The sequence below is a fragment of the Sander lucioperca genome, chromosome 8 (genome assembly GCF_008315115.2).
Source record: "Sander lucioperca isolate FBNREF2018 chromosome 8, SLUC_FBN_1.2, whole genome shotgun sequence".
Lineage (NCBI taxonomy): Eukaryota > Metazoa > Chordata > Actinopteri > Perciformes > Percidae > Sander > Sander lucioperca.
Window position 1 is genome coordinate 28,418,204 of NC_050180.1, and position 22,275 is coordinate 28,440,478.

The 22,275-nt window shown below is 39.8% G+C and overlaps 1 protein-coding gene across 5 annotated transcripts in view; it reads left to right on the forward strand.

Annotated features, from left to right (window-relative positions):
• Positions 1–533: 533 nt before the first annotated feature.
• dscamb (Down syndrome cell adhesion molecule b) overlaps positions 534–22,275 on the forward strand; it is a 119,107-nt gene continuing 97,365 nt past the window's right edge. For 2 of the 5 annotated variants that reach the window (XM_031290845.2, XM_031290846.2), the window contains exons 1-3: positions 691–1,504; positions 18,463–18,780; positions 19,688–19,834. In XM_031290845.2, coding sequence (XP_031146705.1) covers positions 1,462–1,504; positions 18,463–18,780; positions 19,688–19,834 — 508 coding nt within the window. In that variant the 5' untranslated portion in view covers positions 691–1,461. Of the gene's footprint in view, positions 1,505–18,462; positions 18,781–19,687; positions 19,835–22,275 lie in introns of all 5 variants that reach the window. The other 3 variants (XM_031290847.2, XM_036004320.1, XM_036004321.1) reach the window with 3 other exon arrangements.

Here is a 22,275-nt window from a genome sequence, read left to right on the forward strand (position 1 = left end):
AAATGCAGACTGCCCTGCTGGTTATATCACATTCAGTGTAACCGGGTTCTGTGGACAGGCCCACAGGCTTCCACTGCCTACTACAGCTACACCCTTGACTTCAAGGCAGGCATTAAAATGGAGGGATGGTGGTGGATTACGGGGTTGAGGGAGGCATATAGAGTGTTTGTGTGCGTGTGTGTGTGTGTGTGTGTGTGTGTGTGTGTGTGTGTGCGCGCGCCTTTGGGGTGGGGGATGCTTTAGTTTAACCCTGTATTTTCTGATTTTCTGCAACCACTGGCAAAATGTTGCATTTTCTTTGTTCTATTCACACAATTGTTAAACCACTTCAATCATTTTTAAAGTATGATTTAAATTTAATCAAACAGAAAAGCCTCATTCATGTACTTAAATGAACACAAAGCATGCGTCATTGGATGTCCTTGATTTCCATTCCTTCAGGGAACTCTCGTCTGTTCTTATCCGTAGGAGAAATACCCTATTGGTTTAATTCAAGCCAGATCTGGTATGTAGTGCGGTAGACTGACTGCACCTGCACACCAGCAGACAGCGCTTTCTGTTTGAGCCGGTATCTCCGTGCGTAAAATGTTATCCTAGGTGCCTCGGTGCGTCAGGTGCAGCTCATTTCCTTAATGCAAATGCCCCACTCACTGTGTGCTCTCACACTCTCACCTCCAGTAGTACCTTGCCCTCAGGACCGACCGGTAACCGCCTCTGCTCCTTTAAGGCAATGAGGAATTAAAGCGTCTGCAGGGGCAGGGATAGGGTTATTCTCTGTAATGCTCAGAGTCAGTGTGGTGCGATTAGAGAGCGGCAGCGGGGAAGATGCGCTTGCTCGCCTCTTGCTGGACGCTCAGAGGCGATGAAGATGATCTGACTTTGGAGTCTCAGAAAAAAACTGCTTTTCGTTCTTATTCTACCACCCTCTTCCCCATGTTTGCTTCTTTGCTGTTTTAGTTATTTTTATTTTCTAAAATTTAAATTTCCTTCCCTCTAAGAATGATCCGTCAGTCAGTCTTACATTTAGGAAATCGGAGCTTTTTTTAAAAAGATTTAGTTTAGCCATTTTTTTTTTTTTTTGCATTCATTTTTGTTTCAGGATCCGGTCGTACCCGGCTCTGACTCAGCATCACACACACCTGGGCTTCACCCCTTCAGCATCCTTTTGAATAACAGGGAGAAGCAGCAAGACGCGGAGCAGAGGAGGAGAGTCTGAGCACAGCTCTCCCCAAGACAATCACAGGCGCATTTATGTTCCAAGCGCAAAGACAGGACTCAGAAAAAAATCAGTGTAACGAAAAAGTAGGAAGGAGATATTAAAAGTAGAGACTTGGAACTGTTTGCATAAAGACAGTGGCAAATGTTTAACCTTACCCCAAGCGCACAGAAGAGAAACCCAGGGAGGCACCGGTCGGTGGAAGAAGAGAAAGCATAGCTTGGGGGGATTGAACGGAGCAGGGCATGTGGATATTGGCTTTTATCTTTTTCCAGAGCATCTTGAATGGTAAGTTTCACCGGCTCATCTTTTTTTTTATTAGTGCTCATTACCTATTGCAGAAGGCAAATCACCAGCAGACAGCTAAGTGACTGGAGAGGGAGGATGGAGGTCACCTGTGACCCACATGAAATGGATTTTATATGGTTGTCAAAAGGCTGACACCCTTGATAGAGGGAGAGAGACGGGCGAGGCTTGAATTGCGTTTTAAATCCTTCAAGCTCTCCAAACCATTAGACACAGCTCTGGCCTTCAGATATACATCCTGAGCCAGATGAAATAAAACGGGTAAATGATGTTTGTTGTGGGTTGGAATTCAATTAATTGGTTTGATTGTATTGATTGGATATGATTTTATAGGTTCAAGTTTACATTGTTTTTAATTTGCATCTAATTAATGTGATTTTGTTTCTTTTTTTATTTGATGCATATATGATACTTATTCTGTCACAACCTTGCTCCACTGTGGCCCTTAGTAATAAGTGACGTATTTGATATAATGGACATTTGGTTTAACCCCTTCCCCCTCCCCCACAGTGAACATATTCTTCAAGTTTAAAGTGGCCTAAATGAATATAATGCATTAAAATGGTCAATTTACACACATATTTCAGAATCAGTAATCCATATTTTCATTTTGAACCTATTGGATGTAAAATATTGAATTTTGTTTATGGCTCGGTCAGAATGTTTCCAACATCTCTACTTTCAATTTTGTCACTAACTTGAACACGGCTTTATGTTATTTACCTTTACATTTAGTTTGTTTAGAGAAAATTAGCACAATTGGTACAAATTGTTCATGTTAGTAATAAAAAAAGTGTAATGTTGTTGATAAGACACATTCCAAAGAGGTCACAATTTTTACACAAGTTCACAAACACACAAAAAAAGTAAAATAAATGTTCCATTCAAATAGCTGAAATTCTCATTCTCCATTCAATTACTGTATTCAAACAACCAGATTTGGTTGTGCGTCTTGTCTGTTTTCTTGCACATGTGTGTTTGCGTGAGTGCATGTTTACCAGCGCACACATGCATGCACCTGACACCATGCAGGCATATTTGTGTGCTCATATAGTGTATCTATAATACACAGCAGAAAATTGATACCGTTTATTGCATTCACTTATTGGCTAGAGCCCGTTCTACAGGGAGGGATTATGGCTGACTGGGTGTGTACGAAAACAGGGGAAGAAAAAAAGGTGGAGTCGAAGAAGGAGAGGTAGAAAGAAAGAAAATGGAAACATGTCTGTGAGAAAACACATTAGGGTGACAAGATAAGGATTGTTCACACATTAAAACAAAATCAAGCCTGCGGTTGGCTGCATTTGTATTAAAGGGTCAAGAAAATCTGAGTTCACAAAGCAAAAATTTGGGGATTTACAGATATAAATTCATTTAACCACATCGAGGGGCTGTGATATGATATGGCGTGTCCACAAAAAGGATTTTCCCTTCTGGCTGGGATGATAAAATAAGGCTTCGAAATGGATTTTTGTTTCTGTGTCGTCGCTTGTTTAGTGCCGAGGCAACCCTCAGTCGGTGCCATTTATTGACACTGACTCTATATAAAATGGTATCTCCCTTAGCCCAGCTTGTGCTGAAACTCATAAAGGAACAATAAGGAATCCTCATTAATCATAATCATCTGACTCTGACATTAGATCAACTGCTATGCAAGATTGTGTCCGTTTATTGCATAAGGGATTATTGAGGAGGCCTGTGGCAAACAACTGATAGGGATTAAGCAGTAAGACGGCGTTGAGTGTAGACATTACACTTTTTGTGTTCGTCATTCACGCCGCAATCATGGAATTTTTATCACTTGCTCTTGCCTTGTCATTTGATTTGGTTTCTCTATCCCTTTACAGGAGCATAGCTATACGACTTTGTCCTCTGCCTGTTGGATGTTTTGTTGATTATCATGAAAATGAGGTGTTCGTCAGCTGAGCAGGCGTTGTCAGAAGAATGAATGACCTTGTAGATAGAAACCAGCACAGCGATTGGATTCTAGACAATTCTTGCTGTTTCAGAGTTAGGCCTATCATATGCTCGCTGGCCTGTCTCTATGGTAACCTCCTAATGGGTGTCAGGGGCTGCGTCCGAAAGCGTTCACTTATTCACTCTATATGGGGGTAGAAAACTATATGGTGTGTTGTTGTCTGGTGGCAAAATAAAATAACATCAAACCTTATTCTGATCATTCAGAATCTATGCTGGTTGTTGGTTAGTGTCTGGTTCTCGTTCATCACTTACTGCATTGTATGGTTTTTGTCCACTTATGTTCTAAGACAACTCGGATACCACTACAAAATGGCAGACCCAGGAAATAGTGGACTATATAGGGAGGATTTTGGACATGGAATTAGGAGTCTGGCTCATGTCAAAAGCTGAGTTGACCCAGAAGTACTTCATTAGGAGCTAATCGCATCCTGTTACATCATTGTGTCCATCCATAGGTGATAAGTGGCCAAATGGCTTTTCCACATTGCATTGTGGCCATTTTGCTGTACTTACGTTATCTTACTGAATTTAGCAACCAATTGAAAAAGAAAATACAGTAGATACACACCTACACAATATTTACAAAATGGCAGGTTTACATTGCATTCATCATGGAAATCATTGCAAGTTACATCAAAAGGTAGCCAACCACAGATTCATTCAACATTTCAATTAAAAATGTTAAATATGACATGTTGAACAGCCAACAGGCACATTTATTTTTTGTATTCTATGAAAAAAAATGCCTATCAAAGTAGAATCTATAAATTCAGTCATCAAGTACAGGAGAGAAAACATATTAAATATATCTCCCTGAAAGCTGCCTCTAGGCAAAACCACAGCAAGCTAAACTGGCCTATTCAAATTCTCATTGCAAATATATAACGAGACAAGGCTTCTCGCACACTCCCCACAAAGACTGCAGTGATTTGTAGACATACACGCGGGTTAACCTGATGCTCGTGACTTAAAAGGGCTTATCTCGTACATCTTCAATAAAATGAACATTTACGCAGAGGTCAGGGGATCACGCAATCAAATTTTGATCTCAATTAGCTGTGACATTTCTCGGGGTAAAGGCAGATCCACTTTGAAATAAGGAAGCTCTTCCAAAGCGTCTAGCACAGTGTAGCTTACAGTATAGTAAATAGCTGCCAACATCAGTTAGCCTGCCAATTTTACATGACCCTACATTATTAGCAACCTGAAACACTGGTTGAAAATGCTACAGGGACCGGGATGGATAGATAGATTGAACTTGGCTGCGAGTAGAATTGGGGAACCGGATTTTTGCATGGCAATAAATCTACATGAAGGCAATGAAGGCAGCGCACTGATGAGAGCCCCATTTGTTGGAGCTGTGAGGTGATTCTCAATCCTGTGTATAGATGTCCAAAGATCAGCGGCCTCCCAGTGCGGCCACAGTGGTCATTCACAGGCCCCGTAAGGCAATGGAGTGAAACCTGACCAGGCGTACGCTGCACTCACAGCCATTAGTCTGTTTACTAATTACCAATTAGGGTTTGGTTGCAGAAGCGGTATCACAGCTCATGAAATTAAATTACCCCTTGAAAACACGTAGTGTACAGTCAAGTGATAGATCATCCTGTGCAGTCTTACTCTGATATGAATATCTAATAGGCTAAATTAAGTTTACAAACCCACTTAACTCTTGCTCACTTGTGTGAGTTATAAGAGGGTTTGTTGGGTTACATTTTGAACTCAGTGTGTGATTCCAGTTGAAAGGGCTGCTAATGTTGGGTAATGGATACCCTGATGTGTGATCATAATAGATATCTCCTAGTTCATACATCCCAGCTGTATAATGAGGGCTACTCTACTGTACCGTACCTCCTCGAGCCTGTCTAGCTCTCTAATTAGGAGCAAGCTTTGGCGACTGGTGTGTGTGTGTGTGTGTGTGTGTGTGTGTGTGTGTGTGTGTGTGTGTGTGCTGCGTTCCACCCAATGTAAAATCTAATTACCGATCACACTGTGTCTGTCTGGATAGCACTGAATCAGAGGTGTAATTGCGCAAGCCCACATGTAAATGTCTCTTGCATTAAAATGTTAACGATATCATTTAGCATCTGCAGGGAAGAGCAGAAAAGCCCTCAGCACCCAGATGTAGGTGTTTGATCATGCGTGCAAAGTGAGGTTGTACATGTAGTACATCTGGCGGGGGTTTCCCACTCAGACAGGGTTCTCAGTAGAGAGGATGTTTTTAATTCACTCAGCACCTGTCAAAGTGACATGTTATATTACTGTGCTGCACTGCACAGGTACTGTAGCTGAGGAACCAGTGTAAAAGCAAAGTCAAGAAAGAGGCACTTCTGCTCTCCTATGCAAGAGAGATTCTATTTTGAGTTTTAGTTTCAAGATTTTAGGAAAAAGAGTGTAGAAGTTTAGAATTATTTTGTTCTAACTGTAACAATATCAAGATTGTGGCCAACCAAATAAGGTCTGTATTGACAATACATAATTACAAAGCTTCAGCATGTTATCAATACGTACTGTATTGTGAGATAATACAAATTCGATCTTCACTGAGACAGTGTGTACATCCAGAGATATTAAAGGGATAGCTAGTCATCTAAAAAAGACACTAACAGCTTTGATATGTGAATTTTCAAATCAACAAGTCACAGAGCTCCAAAGAGGCCAAATCATCAGAGCCCTATCTGCCGGTGCATCGGTAAAGTAACCAAAAGGAATATGATTGACATACACAAAATATAGGGGGTTTATAAATACCTAAATTAATAGGACAGTCCTTCGTGGCATTGCTTAGAGTGGTGATGGATTCACTTCAAAGTTCAAGTCATTAATTTATTTTGTATATCTGCTGAATAAGAAAATCCTTTAAATATGCGGCATTAGAAACGTATTGCCTCAGCACGAGGAAACATTGTTAATTAACATATCTGCCAAATCATAAAACGTTGATTCTTAACATATCTGCAAATCATTCACTCACAATATGCCTTATGTTTTCCAACAACACATACTCATAATAAGTAAATTGTGATTACAGATACGATCACAGCATTTGGTTAGGGTATGAGAAAGATTGTGGTCTTGGTTAAATGTTGATAAGTCAATAGTGACTTAAAGGAGACACATCATGAAAATTCACTTTTTCAGTGCATATACAGTACATTTGGGTATCTGGAGTGCAAAGATGCCTTTGCAAAGGTGCACCATATTTTTCTTGCAAGCCAATCAGAGCAGAGTCGGCTTTTCAGAAAGGGGACTTAAAGAGACAGGCACTAAAATTGAGCGTTTCAGACAGAGGGTGAAATATAATATCCAAACAGACAGTATGACAAAAATAATGTGTTTTTTGAACATTAAAGTATGTAACCATGTTCCATGTTGTAGTAGAAACCCAAAATACAAGTGTGAACCTGAAAATGAACATGATATGTCTCCTTTAAAGGATGCAACAAGCTTTCCCCAACTTTAACCAAATAGAGGTTGTACATGCACACAAGATCCTGTAGTCCATGCAGTGTACCCTCTGCTAGTATGTGTTGTACACTGCACACTAGGCCCCAGTCCTTGTGTTGAGCTCCCCGCCAGAGCTTTTTTTCATTGTGGAAGACAGGTGGCGGAGGTGTGATGAGTTTGCTATCCATCACCTACCAAGACAAACATTCACACAGGACCTCATAAATACTGCCTCTTAATCCAGTCCTCCACATACCAGGGCCAGGCTTTTAATTCGACACACTCCGAGGCCCAAGGCTGAATTGATCCCTGTGACTCTGGCCTGGGCATGATACATGTGTCTGATGTATTGTGGCTCACTAACATGTTGACCGCTCTGTCTCTTTCTTTTTCTTCCTCTCATATTTCATGGACTTCTCTTATATATGGCGACCTTAAACAAAAATCACACAGCATGTCTCTTCGACCTCTCTGCAGTTTCCTAACCATTGCATCTTTGCTGGATTTCACATCCACATCTCAACCAGATTATTCAACAGGAGATATTTCACCATGTTTCTGATGCTCCACAGTCTGAATATTAAAGTAGGCTAAGGGATAACAGAGGAGGCAAAGCTGGATAGACAGAGTGACAGTAAGACAAATGGGTCCAGCTTGGTTTCTCGACACTGCTCTTTATTTTTAAACCTGGCACAGATGCTAAGATTTAAGACCAAGTTTGTGGCGGTTATTTTTAGCCAGCCATTTTTAAAGCACTGTCATCTTGTTGGAGTTGAGGTAAGGTGTGTGAGAGCGTGTGCATGTGTGTGTAAAGTGGTTGCTTTAATGTGTATTTGCGGGTGTTTACATTCAAGTACCTATATATATGTGGGGAATTGCGGGGTTTACAGAGTGTGTGTTCTTGTATGCATGCATGCTCGCCCTGTGTTTGGCATTTAATTGGGGATCTGGGTGGGTGGGTTAGGGTGTGACATGGAGTGGAGCCACAGGAGTCTGATTTATGTCCTTCTAGCCACTCATCGATCCCCCAGCCCGGTGTGAGACTGAGTGCATTGTCAATAATCTTAGCACTTTGTGGTATTCCTAGAATTCCCAGACCTCTTCTGCTCAGACCACGGTGTGATGCTGCAGTAAGCCATCTTGTCCAAGATCAAATAAGCGGGCGCAGGGTCTGGCAGCAGTGCATTTGATTGAAGGTAGCCTAGCAGTGAATAGATCATTTTGCAGTGGCTGCGCTGTTGAAGGAAATAGAGAATTGGATGGATTGTTCGTACAAAGGGAGGTAATTTGGACAGAGTCCCGCATGGGTCCCTGGAAGCATGTAGCTGTTTACATGTTGCTAAATGACCCCGTACAGTGTTGCCAGGATGAGGTCTATTATGTGTCACTCTGTGTCTCTCAATCCAGACCATCCATCCCCACAAGTGATTATGGTAATTAGTGTTTGATCAGATGATTAAATTTAAACTCAATTCATCCAAAGTACTAAATGCTCAGAATACATTTATGTCTGCTCGGCTGCCTGGCTTCATACAGGTCCCCCGGTGTCCTAGCCACTGAGGGAAAGGATGACCGGAGAGGTGAGGAGGAGGAGAGGGAAGAAATTGTACAAAAATACCTTTTAATTCAGGCAGTGGCACATAGAGAAGGAGGGTTCTAATAAAGCAAGCTGGGGGATGAGGGAGTGTGTGTGTGTGTGTGTGTGTGTGTGTGTGTGTGTGTGTGTGTTTGTTTGGCGGGAGTGGGGAAGGGGGGGGGGTGGTGGTGAAAGGAGCCGTGCTGTGGTCCCCTAAGTGTTGAATAAACATGCTTGGTTTAGGGAAATGGCTGCGATAAATGTTTAATATGATAAGTCCATAAAGACGGTCAAATGAGTCTGGAGTATTAAAATGAGCATGGCACGCAGCAGCAGCTTTAAAGGAGGAGGAGGAGGAGGTGTGTGTGTGTGTGTGGGGCCTGATAATGGCAAGCAGAGCTAACAGGATGAGAGCAGCCAGCTGCTGTGACATCAACATTAACACACTCCACCAGCTGCTGGTCACAGACGTCTCCTGGACAAAACAGGGATGGCGGAATATCTTCAAAGGGTTGCCATGGCCATGACATTATTACCTGTACAACATTAGTAGTAAGTGCAGCATATTTGTACAGCATTTTGAAAATAAAGTCAAAACTCCAGTGAAAAAAAAGCTAGAAAAAACAGACTTGCACTGGTAGTTCAAATCAAACAAATGGCACATGTAAGAGAAATTACAAAAAGAAAAACTGGATACAAGAACATTTTATTTGGAATATACAATATTTACAACCAACCAAAGAGCAAGCTGTCATTTTGATATCAAACAGCTAAAACTACAGGGATATTATCCTAAAGTCACAGTAATACCTAATAGTAATACCTAATAGCAGCCCTGTCATCAAATTACGTTCATATACACTACTCATTTGCAACAGCAAATGCTACCTGGACTATTATTTCAATCCAGCAGTTTCAATTAAGGTATCTGGAAAGTCCCTAAATGTTCATACTGAACGTATCTGTAAATATTCACTGACAACATATTTAATTTGTTTTTCCTACAATATCCGCTCTAGCGAAACAACATCTGCTTGCAGTGACTAAAGCATGATTAACGGTTGTTATGGTTGTGTTTTGTCACTCACAACACTTGGTTAATGTTAGGGAAAGATCATTTCTTGGTTAAATATTGAAAAAGTCCAGACTGAACCACATTGGACTTAAACCCCAAGCTTGGTGTCAAAATCCTGCATTTTGTAGGGCCATCATCCTCCCCAACCATACAGTATTCAAACTTAGCACTTCCTCTACTTGAATAAATGTTGCCACAGGATATAATCCTAGCAGCAATTACATTTCCCTCAAAGCTAATAGCTACCACAACATATAAAGTAGATTGAGGCAAATCTTAATTTCGTGGACTTTGGCCTGTAAGCATGCAGAAAAATAAAATTCAGCACACGGTGACAAATTGAGTCACCACTTAATAATTCAAAATATATAAGAATAGGGATATAAATGCAGAACTTTAAGTGAAAAAGTTCTTTTTGCCACCATTCCACAAAGGAATGTTGTGCCATGGCTAGCTAACAGATTCAGGTAACACAAGTGAAATAAGATCCTTCAGGGCCAAAGGCCATCAGTGTCACATCATTCTCTTCAGCAGCCTCTCGTCACAGCTTGTGTACATTGAAACCTCCATGGACATTGCGGTACCTTAGCTGGCATGCAGGTGGACAGCGGCCATGTTAAGACACCATCATCAGCAACTCTTTTGAAGGCCCCTAACCTAAATGTTAGGTGACATAATGAGGGTGGTCCAGTATGTGCCATGTCTACTTGTTTAACTGAGGTAAGGCCTCTGCGAACAGGCATCTGTGCAATAAGAATGCTGCTGCTTAATCGTGTTATCAAGAGAGGCCGTGTATGCATCCATTAGATTAGTTTAGAGGGGATTCGATTATATCCACTCAAGTCTCAATGAGCCATGTTTAAGTATAATAGTAAATTACAAGGAGAATCTTAAAGCATAGAAGATTCTGATGCATTGGCCAAACTATACTTGTCATCCAAAATATAGCATATGTCATAATGACATAAACTACTGCATTACTGACGCGGCCCACAGCAAAACTGAGCTTGAATCATAGCCATGACAAAAGTTTGAGAACAAGATAACTCATTAACAGGTAGTATTTGTTGAAATGTGTTTATGCTGCATAAATAAGCACATGAACGCTGGACATTGTTATTAAATCATATAGAGAACTCCATCCATTCATTTACTATGTGTTCAGCAGTATGCAAAGCGTGGGTTGTGTGATGATTCTGTATTATTGTGATTTTCTGTTAGTGGAATTATGCCATGGCAATACATTTATGTTGTCTTATATGGTTACTTAACCACTTTACCTTCAATATTCTCGATTATTCCAAATCATTTTATTGTGATAATCTTTAAGATTGTTGTGATCTCCACCATACATATATCAGACACATTTTAAAGCTACTGCTTTTCTTTTTGGCTGTCTCTGTGTTACCACCAGTGATGCACCTCACAAGAATAAATCTACCGTAAACAAATATTTATAAATATATTCATGCTGTTTGTCAGAAGGATTAGCATTAGTTTTCTATAAATACAGTTTTCATTCTTGTTAATTAGGTTGGGGAGAGGCAACACCACAGTGCTGCTCTCCTCAGTTCTTGGTAAAATGAGAAAATTATTTTAATTCATAGGTATGATTGCAGGTGTTGAAATCTTAAAAACTGTGTAAGTTCCTTCTAATTGCAAAGGCTGCTGTAGATCAGTAGGTACGTTTTTAGGTCCAAATTCATAGTAAACATACAATGAAACTGAATCTAAGTGACACTTCGAATGTAATCTTTGTTTTACTTACTTTATTACAGACATGAGTTTTCCTCAGGTTTCCCTACACTTTCTAGTGTGCTGGTTACATCATATAGAAATATTAGATTTGTATTAGTGGACGTTTTTATTAATCATCATCAGCAGCAGCAGAGGGAGCTGCTATAGTACAATATAATCCCTCATCAGATCCTCTCTCATGCACTCATCATCAGCAGCACTAGCATAATTTAGACATCACTGTCTTTATTGCTCAGTTTTACTGAAGTGAGAAACAGTCCAGGGTCTCTGGCCTCCCCTTGATGAGACAGGCAGCCACTCTGGCCCATTTAAGACGTGAAAATAGATCAGGGAGAAGGAGGCTCATCTGCTGTGGGGGCCTCGTTTTAGCGTTGCCCGCCCCTCATAGACATTAGAGGACAGATCTGTCGGTGTGGATCAGCAGCTTGCATACAGCCAACCCTTTCTACTGTCACAGCACTGCTTAATATTCATGAGAGCAAATTGGAAGACAGTCATTTAACTTCTGTGCATGGTGTATTGCCTCTGGGCAGATCAGATCAGTGGGTATGCTTACTCATACTGGACTGCCTGGCCCGGAAGGGTTGTTGTCTGCCTGTCTCAGAACGTCTAGCTGACATATAATGGCCTTTAAGAGGAATTAACTTTGGTAAAAATAGGATTTTTAAATTATTTAATTAATTTAAATGAAAAAGAAAATACCTGTACACTGTATTTCAAATTTGGGTCATGCACAGGTCAAAGTCCTATTTTTAGCTGCTGTTAACACAGCTTGATCAGATGCTTTATATCATACCAATGCTGCTATCCACAAATCCACTAAGTAGGAATAGGAATGTGTTAAGTTGGAAAATTGCTGTGGCTACTGTGAGTCTTGAATGTGAGGTATGAGCCAGGTATGATCTCCACATCCCAGGCAGACTTGCCCTGGGGGCACAGAGCAGAGAGTTGCTTTAATTACCCAGGGTTCCTGCTGTCACATTGTCACTGTGAAGCACCCGGTGCCACGCTGCCATGCATTGCTGAGTCCACCTACCGTGGCGGCTATGATAACTCAGACAATGGCTCTGCTTGCTCAAAAGATGCAAGTGCCCTCTGACATATGGGAAGCTGAAGCAATCCCACTGTCTCTCTGATTCTCTCTTTGCTTCTTCTTGTTTGCTCTCCGCGGTTCTCTCTTCTGTCAAAGAGAGTTCATGAAATAAGTCAGTGGCTGCATGAAAGATAGAATATGTAACTATGGAATGAGAGTTAATAGGTTGTCACTTGTTTCCCATGTTGTCACTAAATGCTGCAGGTACATGAGATGGTGAAAATCACACCAATGTGACTTTTACATGCTTTGATCAGGTGTTCTAGTAGTAGTTTCCCCAAAACATATGGCTGTGAATACAACATTGAAAATGTGATTTTTGTGGCAACATCTTTGTTGTTGTGATTCTGCAAAGAGCCAGTTAGTGAATTCATCTTTACCTGCTTTTCGCTCCCATCGGCATTGATTGCACGTTTACTTAAATGAAGCGCCCCAGTGGCTCTGAAAGCACACTGTCATGGTTGGTTACACCCTGTCAACTAATCAGCTCTGTTGTGTGAAGGATCACAGTCCTGTGATGATGCTGAACCATAGGTGTTGTTTGTCATGTACAGTAACTCTGTGAGAACGCTATTGCGGCTGCTTTCCAAAATCACATTTTAAATAATAAATCAGTGTAAATATTGTGAAAAACAGCTCAATTTAGGAGTTCACACCAGATTTTTCTTCTCAAATAATAATTAGTCTCTTAATATTTTAAAACAAACAACAGATATACTTTTGCCTTATTCTGGTCCAAATGACATAAATGAGTCTGCTCAGGCTTAAGTAATCATTCTGTTTAAAAGTTCATAAATACCCAGCAGTTACAGTATGTATTTACAGTACTGTACAGTTGTAATGCAGCATTCAGTTCAGATGATGTAAAGCCTAAGATTCTAATGCAGATCGGCACAATTGTTAAAGAGTCCTGGCATCTACAAAAAGTAAAATATATTATTGGCCGTTGGATTATTGTAATGTCTTTAGAAACCCCAATGCAGATGTCGAAGTGCTATTAAGCAAGGCACTGTCTTTCTTGAACTAGTCAACCTTGAACCACGAATGTGTTTACTGTATAAATATGTAGCAAACACGCTCATCCAAGGCTCAATAGTTAAAAGCTCAGAAGTAGTACCACACTGTCCTATTCTATGTGGATAGACAAGACTGATAAATTATGTTTCAAATGAAATACTAGAAAAGGTTGCTTTACTCAATATTTCTGTATATAATGTGAAGGGGTCACCAGTGATGAACCCACAGAAAATGATCAGCAACTGTAAGTCATTATAGGTCTTTTTGCATCTTGTACCTGATTGTTTTGGTTTTCTGCCCCACAACTTTACTGTTTTGGTTCACTTTCATTGCTCTCATCAGTGTTGTTTTCAGCTGCAACAGGCAAAAACTTACTGTACCAACGATTAACAGACAAAGTTCGCAACTTTGCAAGCATTTAGCAGCTAAAGAGCTGGATAGTTCCCGCAGGAGTTGGTGGAGACAAAACTGAGCTAAAAAACTGTGTAAATAACCCAATGTCCATTATGCAGTTGCTGCAACTGTATGCACACTGCAAATGGCAGTAGTGCAAAAGACAAATAATGTAGTATCTCTACACTAATGGTAGTGGGTGCAATTTTAAAATATGCTAACCTAAAAGTATACCAACCAAAATTATGACAATAAAGCCCAAAAACAAAACAGCATACATCTTAAAAAGAATAAATGGAAGAAGAAACGTAGTTACTTGTTACACATGACCCAGAGTCATGTGTACTCCCCACCAATGTTTATACGGTTGGTATTTTTGCATTCCAACTCTTCTTCTGGCCCTGAAACAGAAATATTAAAATTAAACAGCTTTTTTCCTTCTTACCTTCTTTAAGATATTTAAGATATCCCATAGAAAAAAAAGTCATAGTCAATTATAGATGCATATAATGCATTATTGAACAGTGTCATTTATTTCACCTTTACAGTTGAGCTCATGAAAAATTATGCCAATTACTGATTTTCTCTCGGGCAATGTAGTAGTCTAAGTGGTTGGGCCCTGAGGCCGTTTGTTGGGGCATGACACGGTGCTCTTTGTGAGGTCTGAGGGGGTGATGTACCTGCGTCACTGGACCATTTGTGGCCGGGCTCCTGAGCTTAGTCAATTAGGAAAACGAGTAGCGCAGTGATATGCACCAGAGTCCATTTCTTTTTTTAATTAAATCAATCTCGCTATCACTCAGCCAGTCTAAATTGAGTTGCTCTCATGTACTTTTCATATGTGAAATAGACGAATATCAAAACTGCTATGACATAAATCCTAATCCAATTTCTCCGATGCTTGCACAGAATAGAAGCTTTCCAAGCAACCACACACTTCTTTGATCTACTTCTCTCCAGCCGTTGCTATTGTGGCACTGTAACGTTCAAAGTATTAATTAACTAAGTACCCAAATTGTATTTGCAGAAAACTTTGATGTGTCCCAGTTGTGTCTGTCACATTTTTTTAATGAAGAAAATGTTATTTTGTTTTTTTAATGTGCAAATTATTTTTGCAAAACAGTCTTTGTCTTCCCAGAATCCCCACCATATGATTATACAATATCATCAAAGTAGGATCTCAGACAGTGTTTGGCTGACATATTACAATACTAATACATAAGTCACATTTACAAAGAGTCTTTGGTATAATCAGCAGAACATTTTATGTCTTATACACAAAGAAAATGTCTACTGAATGTAACATCAGTAAAGGCTGTGTGTTCTAAAAAATATACTGTACATGAATAATTTCAAAGTGTCTTCTCCTTCTCACTAACCTTGAGCACTGTCCATGAACAGGTAGGGTTTTGATCTCCCCCCCTCATGGCTCCAGTCTGTATTATCAACAAAGCACTGAGAAGATTGATACTCCCCATGCCAGCTGGAAAAAGGAGAATGAATCAGAATTTAATATGACTTTGATATATTATTTTCATCTTGGCTGGTGCCACAGACCCACTGAGAACCCAGCACACGATCCCACCACATTTTAAAAGATTACAATTGGCTAAAACTTTCTTTTTATGTAAGAGACTGTACAGAAGTGTATACAAAAGTTCCTCTGCTGGGAGTATGTATACTGTACTTACTAATATTTTATTGAAGTCAAATTGAAGTTAAATAACCAGTGTGTTACGTGAAATTCACACAATCTGCATTTACTGTATGGTTGTCAAAGCACAACACACTATTTATATTGTTCATTAACAAATTCAGGAGAAACAATATTTTCCTAGTAAAATGTTCAGTTTTCAGTGATTCATTCATATTAGAAAACATTTTTCTTATAAACAGATAAGAAAAAATGCACCAAAACACATCCAGACTTGCTAATAAACATTGCAAGTTGTTTGCAGTATCATGTCTATAGATTAAACATCTAATGTTTAAAGCTATATCCCAGTCGAAGAGTAATTTTGTTACAAGGCTACAAACAACTGCATAAGTAAACACAGTCTCAATATCTGATATTATAAGATTTTGTAAACTTCCAGTATGCATCATTTCCACAAATTTTGAATTAGGCCTATTATAATTACAAGCAGTGTTTTTGTACTGTATGTTAATAATTGCGTAGCCTGTGTGTTGTTGTTATTGTTTTTGTTTTGTTTTTTAATTATTTGTTGGGCTTTTTTTTATTATAGTGCAGATAGACAGGAAAGGGGGAAGAGAGAGGGGATGACACGCAGCAAAGGGGCCGCGGGTCAGAGTGGAAACCGGGCCGCTTTAAAAATAAAATTGAAAAAAAGCAGGCTGCTTCCAACGACTCAGCCTACATGGGGCGCACACCCGCACCCCAGAGCTGAAGGTCGTACCGACTTCAGAGTGACAGAAATGCATCTTTCAGCAGCTGCTAGCTAGCTAAAAGAGGAAAAACTAAGGGTTTGTTGGTCGTTTTCACTTATAGCTAGCTAATGTTTTGTAAAATCTAGCAGATATTTTAAGAGACGCTAAATACAGCTAATGTTAACATGTAGCTATACAACAAAAGTCAGCTAAGTTCAGCGCAAAAGGTTACAGCTTATATTTCCACCATCGAGCTAAACAGTGGTGGAAGAAGCACTCAGATCACCTTTACTTGAGTAAAAGTAGTAACATTCATTTTTACTAAAGTAAAAGTACATAAGTAGTGTCAGCAAGGTGTATTTAATGTATCTGAAGTAAAAGTATAAATTATGCAGAATCCCGTCAGAGGTGATATTATTCTAACATTATATATTATAGTATTGGATTATAGTAATATTATTAATGCAACAAGGTGTAAGCAGCATTTTAAGTTGCAGTTGGTCCAGAAGAAGCAAAAAATGGAAAGTAAAGTACAAATACCTCAAAATTGTACTAAAGTAAGTACAGTACTTGAGTAAATGTACTTTGTGACTTTCCATCACTGTAGCTAAATATTGCCATATTGCTAGCAAAACAACAACAGCACCTTTTCTAGATGTTATGGGTCACTTTGGTATACCAAATGTCAGTGTGTCAATGCATAAGTTTTACCCATATTTAACTCTGTCAATACAGGACTTAATGAGTACAAATAATTGTGCTAATATCTAAGATATTGTGCACATCCTCCATCTTGTGTTTTTCCCCTCTAAAAAAAATCTTTAACTATACCAGCTTGAAATGTTAAGCCCTAGCTAGTGTTACACACCATGGTAAATCTACACAGGTGTTTCTACTCATGGCTGATTAGACCTGTTTCCAGGCCTCCTTTAATAGTTTTGTTGCATCTGTCTTACAGTAGCCTATACCTTTCTCAATGACCTCAATTATAAAGAAAAATAAATAAATACATTGTGTGATATATTTTTTCATAGCCAACATTAAAGTAGTTCACAACATAATAATGCATGTGGTCAGACATCAGTTATTGGACATGGCTACAGCTTCTTTCATGTGGATGAAAACTCCCCACAGTCAGCCCTCATTATCTAAATAGGTTTACCAATGCATACACCAGTTTCTGTAACACAGAGAGTGCAGACTTGTTTGCATTTCAGAAGTGGTGCAAATGTCCAGATATCCAATATGTCAACAAAGAATTTTTGAAAAATGCTGCAGTATTGATCGTTAGTGTGCTAATGATTTTGAATGAGTATTCCTTATTTGTAACAACAAATGAGTGTTATGTGGATGTGCGTGTGTACATAAGCATGTCGTTGGAGTGTCTCATTGCGGTTGAGAGCTGCTGAAGCAGAGAAAAGGATGGAAAACGTCTGCAATTTGAAACCTTGTTAGAAATTTATGAAGTGCTAAAATGTTTTCTCCCCAGGGAGGGTCCAAGCCAACTGCCAGTGCCACTGTAAGCCATTTAGTGCAGAGCCTCTGGGCTTGTCACCAGGCTGAGATGGAAAGCGAGATACATACACAAATACTGTATATACAAGTATTCGCCTAAAATACAAACACTACAAACTGACTTTCTCTCACACAGAGAAGCTGAGATTGCAACATATGCTGGCTTTATCACTCTGAATCAAACAGCTGTAGATTACTATAGAACTAATTGGTCCAACATTGACATTTATTACCCTCCTCTCCTCTGGAGAATGGTCCCGCACAAACTGAATTTAACGTCAGTCTCATTTCTGTGATGTTGGCTTGAATTAAAGCTTGAACATGATCAAGGCAGCTGACCTTATTTCATAATTGATGGTAGTTTATGTTAATTTAATGTTCCCGAGGTCCCAGAGATGGGAATACAGTGATGAATCCTAAACTACTGATCATGTTCCAAAATAGAATCACTTACAGTGACTGACTTTAGAGGAATACTAATTTGTGCTATCTAATTTTTGACATTTTCACTAAAATACCAAACAATCTGAATATAAAGAAGAACAAAAAGTACATGTTTGGCCAAAAGTCTGTGCTCTCTGCTACAGATTTCTTTTGAGAACTTCATTCAATGTTTTGCTTCCAAACTATTAACAGGAAAAGGGATCAAATACAATACATGGTTGTAACAGTGAACATCTTGTGTTTCTCTCTTGCAGTTTTCAGTGAGGACCTACATTCCAGCTTATATTTTGTCAATGCATCTTTGCAAGAGGTAGTATTTGCCAGCACCACAGGGACCTCTGTGCCCTGTCCTGCTGGTGGCGCACCTCCTGCCTCGTTGCGCTGGTATCTGGCGACCGGCGAGGAGATCTACGATGTCCCGGGCATCCGCCACGTCCACCCCAATGGAACCCTCCAGATCTTCAACTTCCTGCCATCCAGCTTCAGCAAGCTGATCCACGACAACACGTACTACTGCACTGCCGAGAACCCCTCTGGCAAGATCAGGAGTCAGGATGTCCACATCAAAGCTGGTGAGTCCACAGAGGAGGGCTTGGTGTAGCAGGAAGAGCTTGTAGTAATGGTGGTGGTGAGGGAAAGAGCAGTATCACTAGTAGTAGTAGTGGTAGTAGTGAGAGCGAGATTAAAGAGTGTCATGTAGTTCTAGTAGCAACACTACTAGTGGTGTGATGCTTTTTGTAATAATACATTGGTAAAATCAAATACTTGAAAGACAAATGAATGTGAGTGTATAAATGTGCGTTGTACAAATGAATTAAGTGCATGTTTCCAAAATTATATCACATGTCCCTTTGACAAAGAGCAAAAGCTCAAAGCATTTGGAGCATGACTTTAATTAATTGATCTGAGTCTGATTGATGGATATCTTGCTCCAGATAAGTGATCGTAAAAATTGTCTTTGTAAGAGCATATATTTAAAAAAATATCTAAATGCTTAAGTAGGTCGGAGACATCAAATTATTTTTAATTACTTGAGTGAACTGATTCAAATTGCACTTAAATCACAATTATGAACAATGTGGTTTTTCTCATCGTATGGTCCACTCAGTATCTACTATAGAGCTTTCCGTTGTATATTCCTCAGCAGATGGAATTGTAGATTTTCATTTTTTCTGAGTACTTTAAGGACTTCTCGTCCATGTTGGCACAAAAATTAATAAAAACTTAATAGTATTCCAGTATAATGTTGCATAATTGTACACTAAAAAGTAGTATTGTGAGTCAATGCCCTGGTGCTGTGAGGGATTTAGTTTGCTCAAGGAGACTCCAGCAGCTTTGAACTTTTCTAGATGAGAGCTTGATACTGTGTCTTAATCGGGACACCAACCCTGTCACAAAAAAATGAAAAAGTAAATAATAACGTAGTTGGTCTGTTATGAATACGACTTGTCATGTAATTTTATTTTCACTGATCTACAGTTTCACGGGAACCCTACACAGTTCGAGTAGCCGACCAGAAGGCTATGAGAGGCAGTGTAGCCGTCTTCAAGTGCATTATCCCTGCTTCTGTTGAGGCCTACGTCACTGTTGTATCATGGGAGAAAGACACAGTTTCACTCAGCTCAGGTAAGACAAGTAATACTTTGTATAAAAAATAAAAATAAAAATAAAAAATCAAGCCAAATGTGTAATATGTAACAGTAAAATGCCAGTGTTTATATTAAAATGACTGTATAGAAGGTATTTCAGTTATTAAAGAGCACACAGTGAAGCCCTTTTGTGCCAAAACTGCAAGATTGAATGTTTGACGAAGGGAGAGGTGTGTTGCTTTTTGTTTGGGGCTGTTTATCCCTGCTCTGCTCCGCTCCGTGCTCTTCGGACACTATGTTCTGTTTCACTGTGAGTCATCTTCTTACCTGTTTTCTGTCGTAGTCTGCCATTACTGAGGCTCTGCAGCTCTGCACAGCCCTGTCCTCTCACTAGCCAGAGGATGTTGATAACTGTCACATTGAATCACTGAGCTTCTCTCTCCTATACACACTTCACCTCAGCCTTCTCCATTTTGAGTCCAGCAAGGGGAAAAGTGGAACAGTTTACATAGCGTCATTGACCTAGTTACCCTTCTTGTTTGAATCCAGTGGCACAGCATGATAACGCAAGACACCAGAATGTTCTGCGGGTTGGATTTTTTTCTCAAGTTAAATGGGATGCTTATCTCTTGATTGCTCCATGTACTGCCCGCTGGCTGATTTCGCTTCATACTGGGGTGTTCAGGGACCTGTAAGTGAGCACTTGATGTCATTTGACTGAGGGCAGAATCTGGGACGGTGTTTTGGTGGCATTTTAAATGTGTCTACTCAAGCATGAAGATGTGTCTTTTGATCCATGCCAGCGACTTATTTACTTGAGGTTACTCGAGTTACTCGCTGCGAGCTACCAGTTGAAGACATTGCCTAATGTCACGGACATTGGACAAATATGCAGCATGCAGATATGATTACATTCTGTAAATGAAATTAATCATGTAGACAAGACTCAGAGATGATGTTTACCTCATCTGTTGCTGCAAAAAGGAGTTCATTATGAGGATAAAATGCTTTCTCTCTAAAAAAATCTCCTCTACATCTTTATCAAAAGCAACGGTCTGTTAGCTTGAATTAGGAAAAACAGTAAAACCATTTCTGTGAATTATACGTGTGTGTGTGTGTGTGTGTGTGTGTGTGTGTGTGTGTGTGTGTGTGTGTGTGTGTGTGTGTGTGTGTGTGTGTGTGCGCGCGTGTGTGTGCATGTGTCATACCTTTACATTGACAGCAATTATTGCCAATCATTTCTTAAATCAGCTCTTATTGTAGTGTCTACAGTGACGTCTTTCCTGTTTTTTACAGCAGGTCTGAAGGCTTTTAGAACATGCAGTGAAGTTTTGATAGATTATATTGTATGCTCAGTGTTCTTTTGAGTTCTTTCGCAAGCGTTCAAAAGAACAACGATATTGGATTGTCCGTGTTTACTCCAATAAGTATTGCAGCAGGCGAGTGCTGTCAAAAGCATGAGCACACTGTCAAAATCACTGCTGCTCTGTGATAAATATTTGATGGTCGATTCTGATGCATGAGCGGATTCACCTTGCACTGTTATGGAGAGGGTATGTTTACTATAGGAGCGAGGGTTAGAGGGATGTGTGTGCAAGTGTGTTAGTGTTTGTGCGTGAGCGAAAAGCACGAGAGAGGCCATAAGGATACCAACAGGGCTTGACAACAGCAACTGGGTGCAGTTCTGCTTCTCCGCCCCCCTTTTCTTCTCTTTTTTTTTTCTTCAATTTTTCATGAAAGAAGATTTGGTCTCAGTGGACACAAAATAAAGCTATCCAACAGCCACACTGAATTATTAATCTTAGGTTTTTTGTTGGGAACGGTAAGATCAAGCGCACTTTCCTACCCTTGCATTGTGCATCAGAATGCGAGAAAGATCAGTCAAGGCTCCAGATATTTCTCGACACCAGGATGGTGTTTTTGAACAATTTAGGTGGATGATGTCACATAATTATTAAGCAAATGATGAACATCAACAGTGTACATACCCTGAAACATCTAAATCTTTGGTCACTACTGATTATTTGTCTGCTTGTTTAATAACGTCAGGTGTAAATGTGCTTTTTGAGATCAGTAACTTGCCCGTAGAGAGGAAACTGGCTTAAATCACTGCCACTGAAATCTTTGAATATCCAGTGATTCACATTAGGGTCAAAAATAGATGCATAATTACAGACTAGGGCCTGTCTTAATTAATCAGCTGTGATTGTAAAGTTAATTACAATATGAATTACCTCTCAGAATGAGGACTGCTTAGTAGTCATTTGAAGCCGCCTGTTTTCAATGTGAATGAGCACGACGCAAGCTCACTGGGTCCTAATGTTGCCAATAATATACCATTAACCCGTCATGAATTTTAAAATGGATCTCGCAGCACGACCTTTCAAATGCCCGGCTCCGATCGCCTCCTTTGCTGCTTTTGATTAACAATTGACAGAGCTAATAGAGAGATGAAAGAGGCAAAAAAACCAAAGAAAG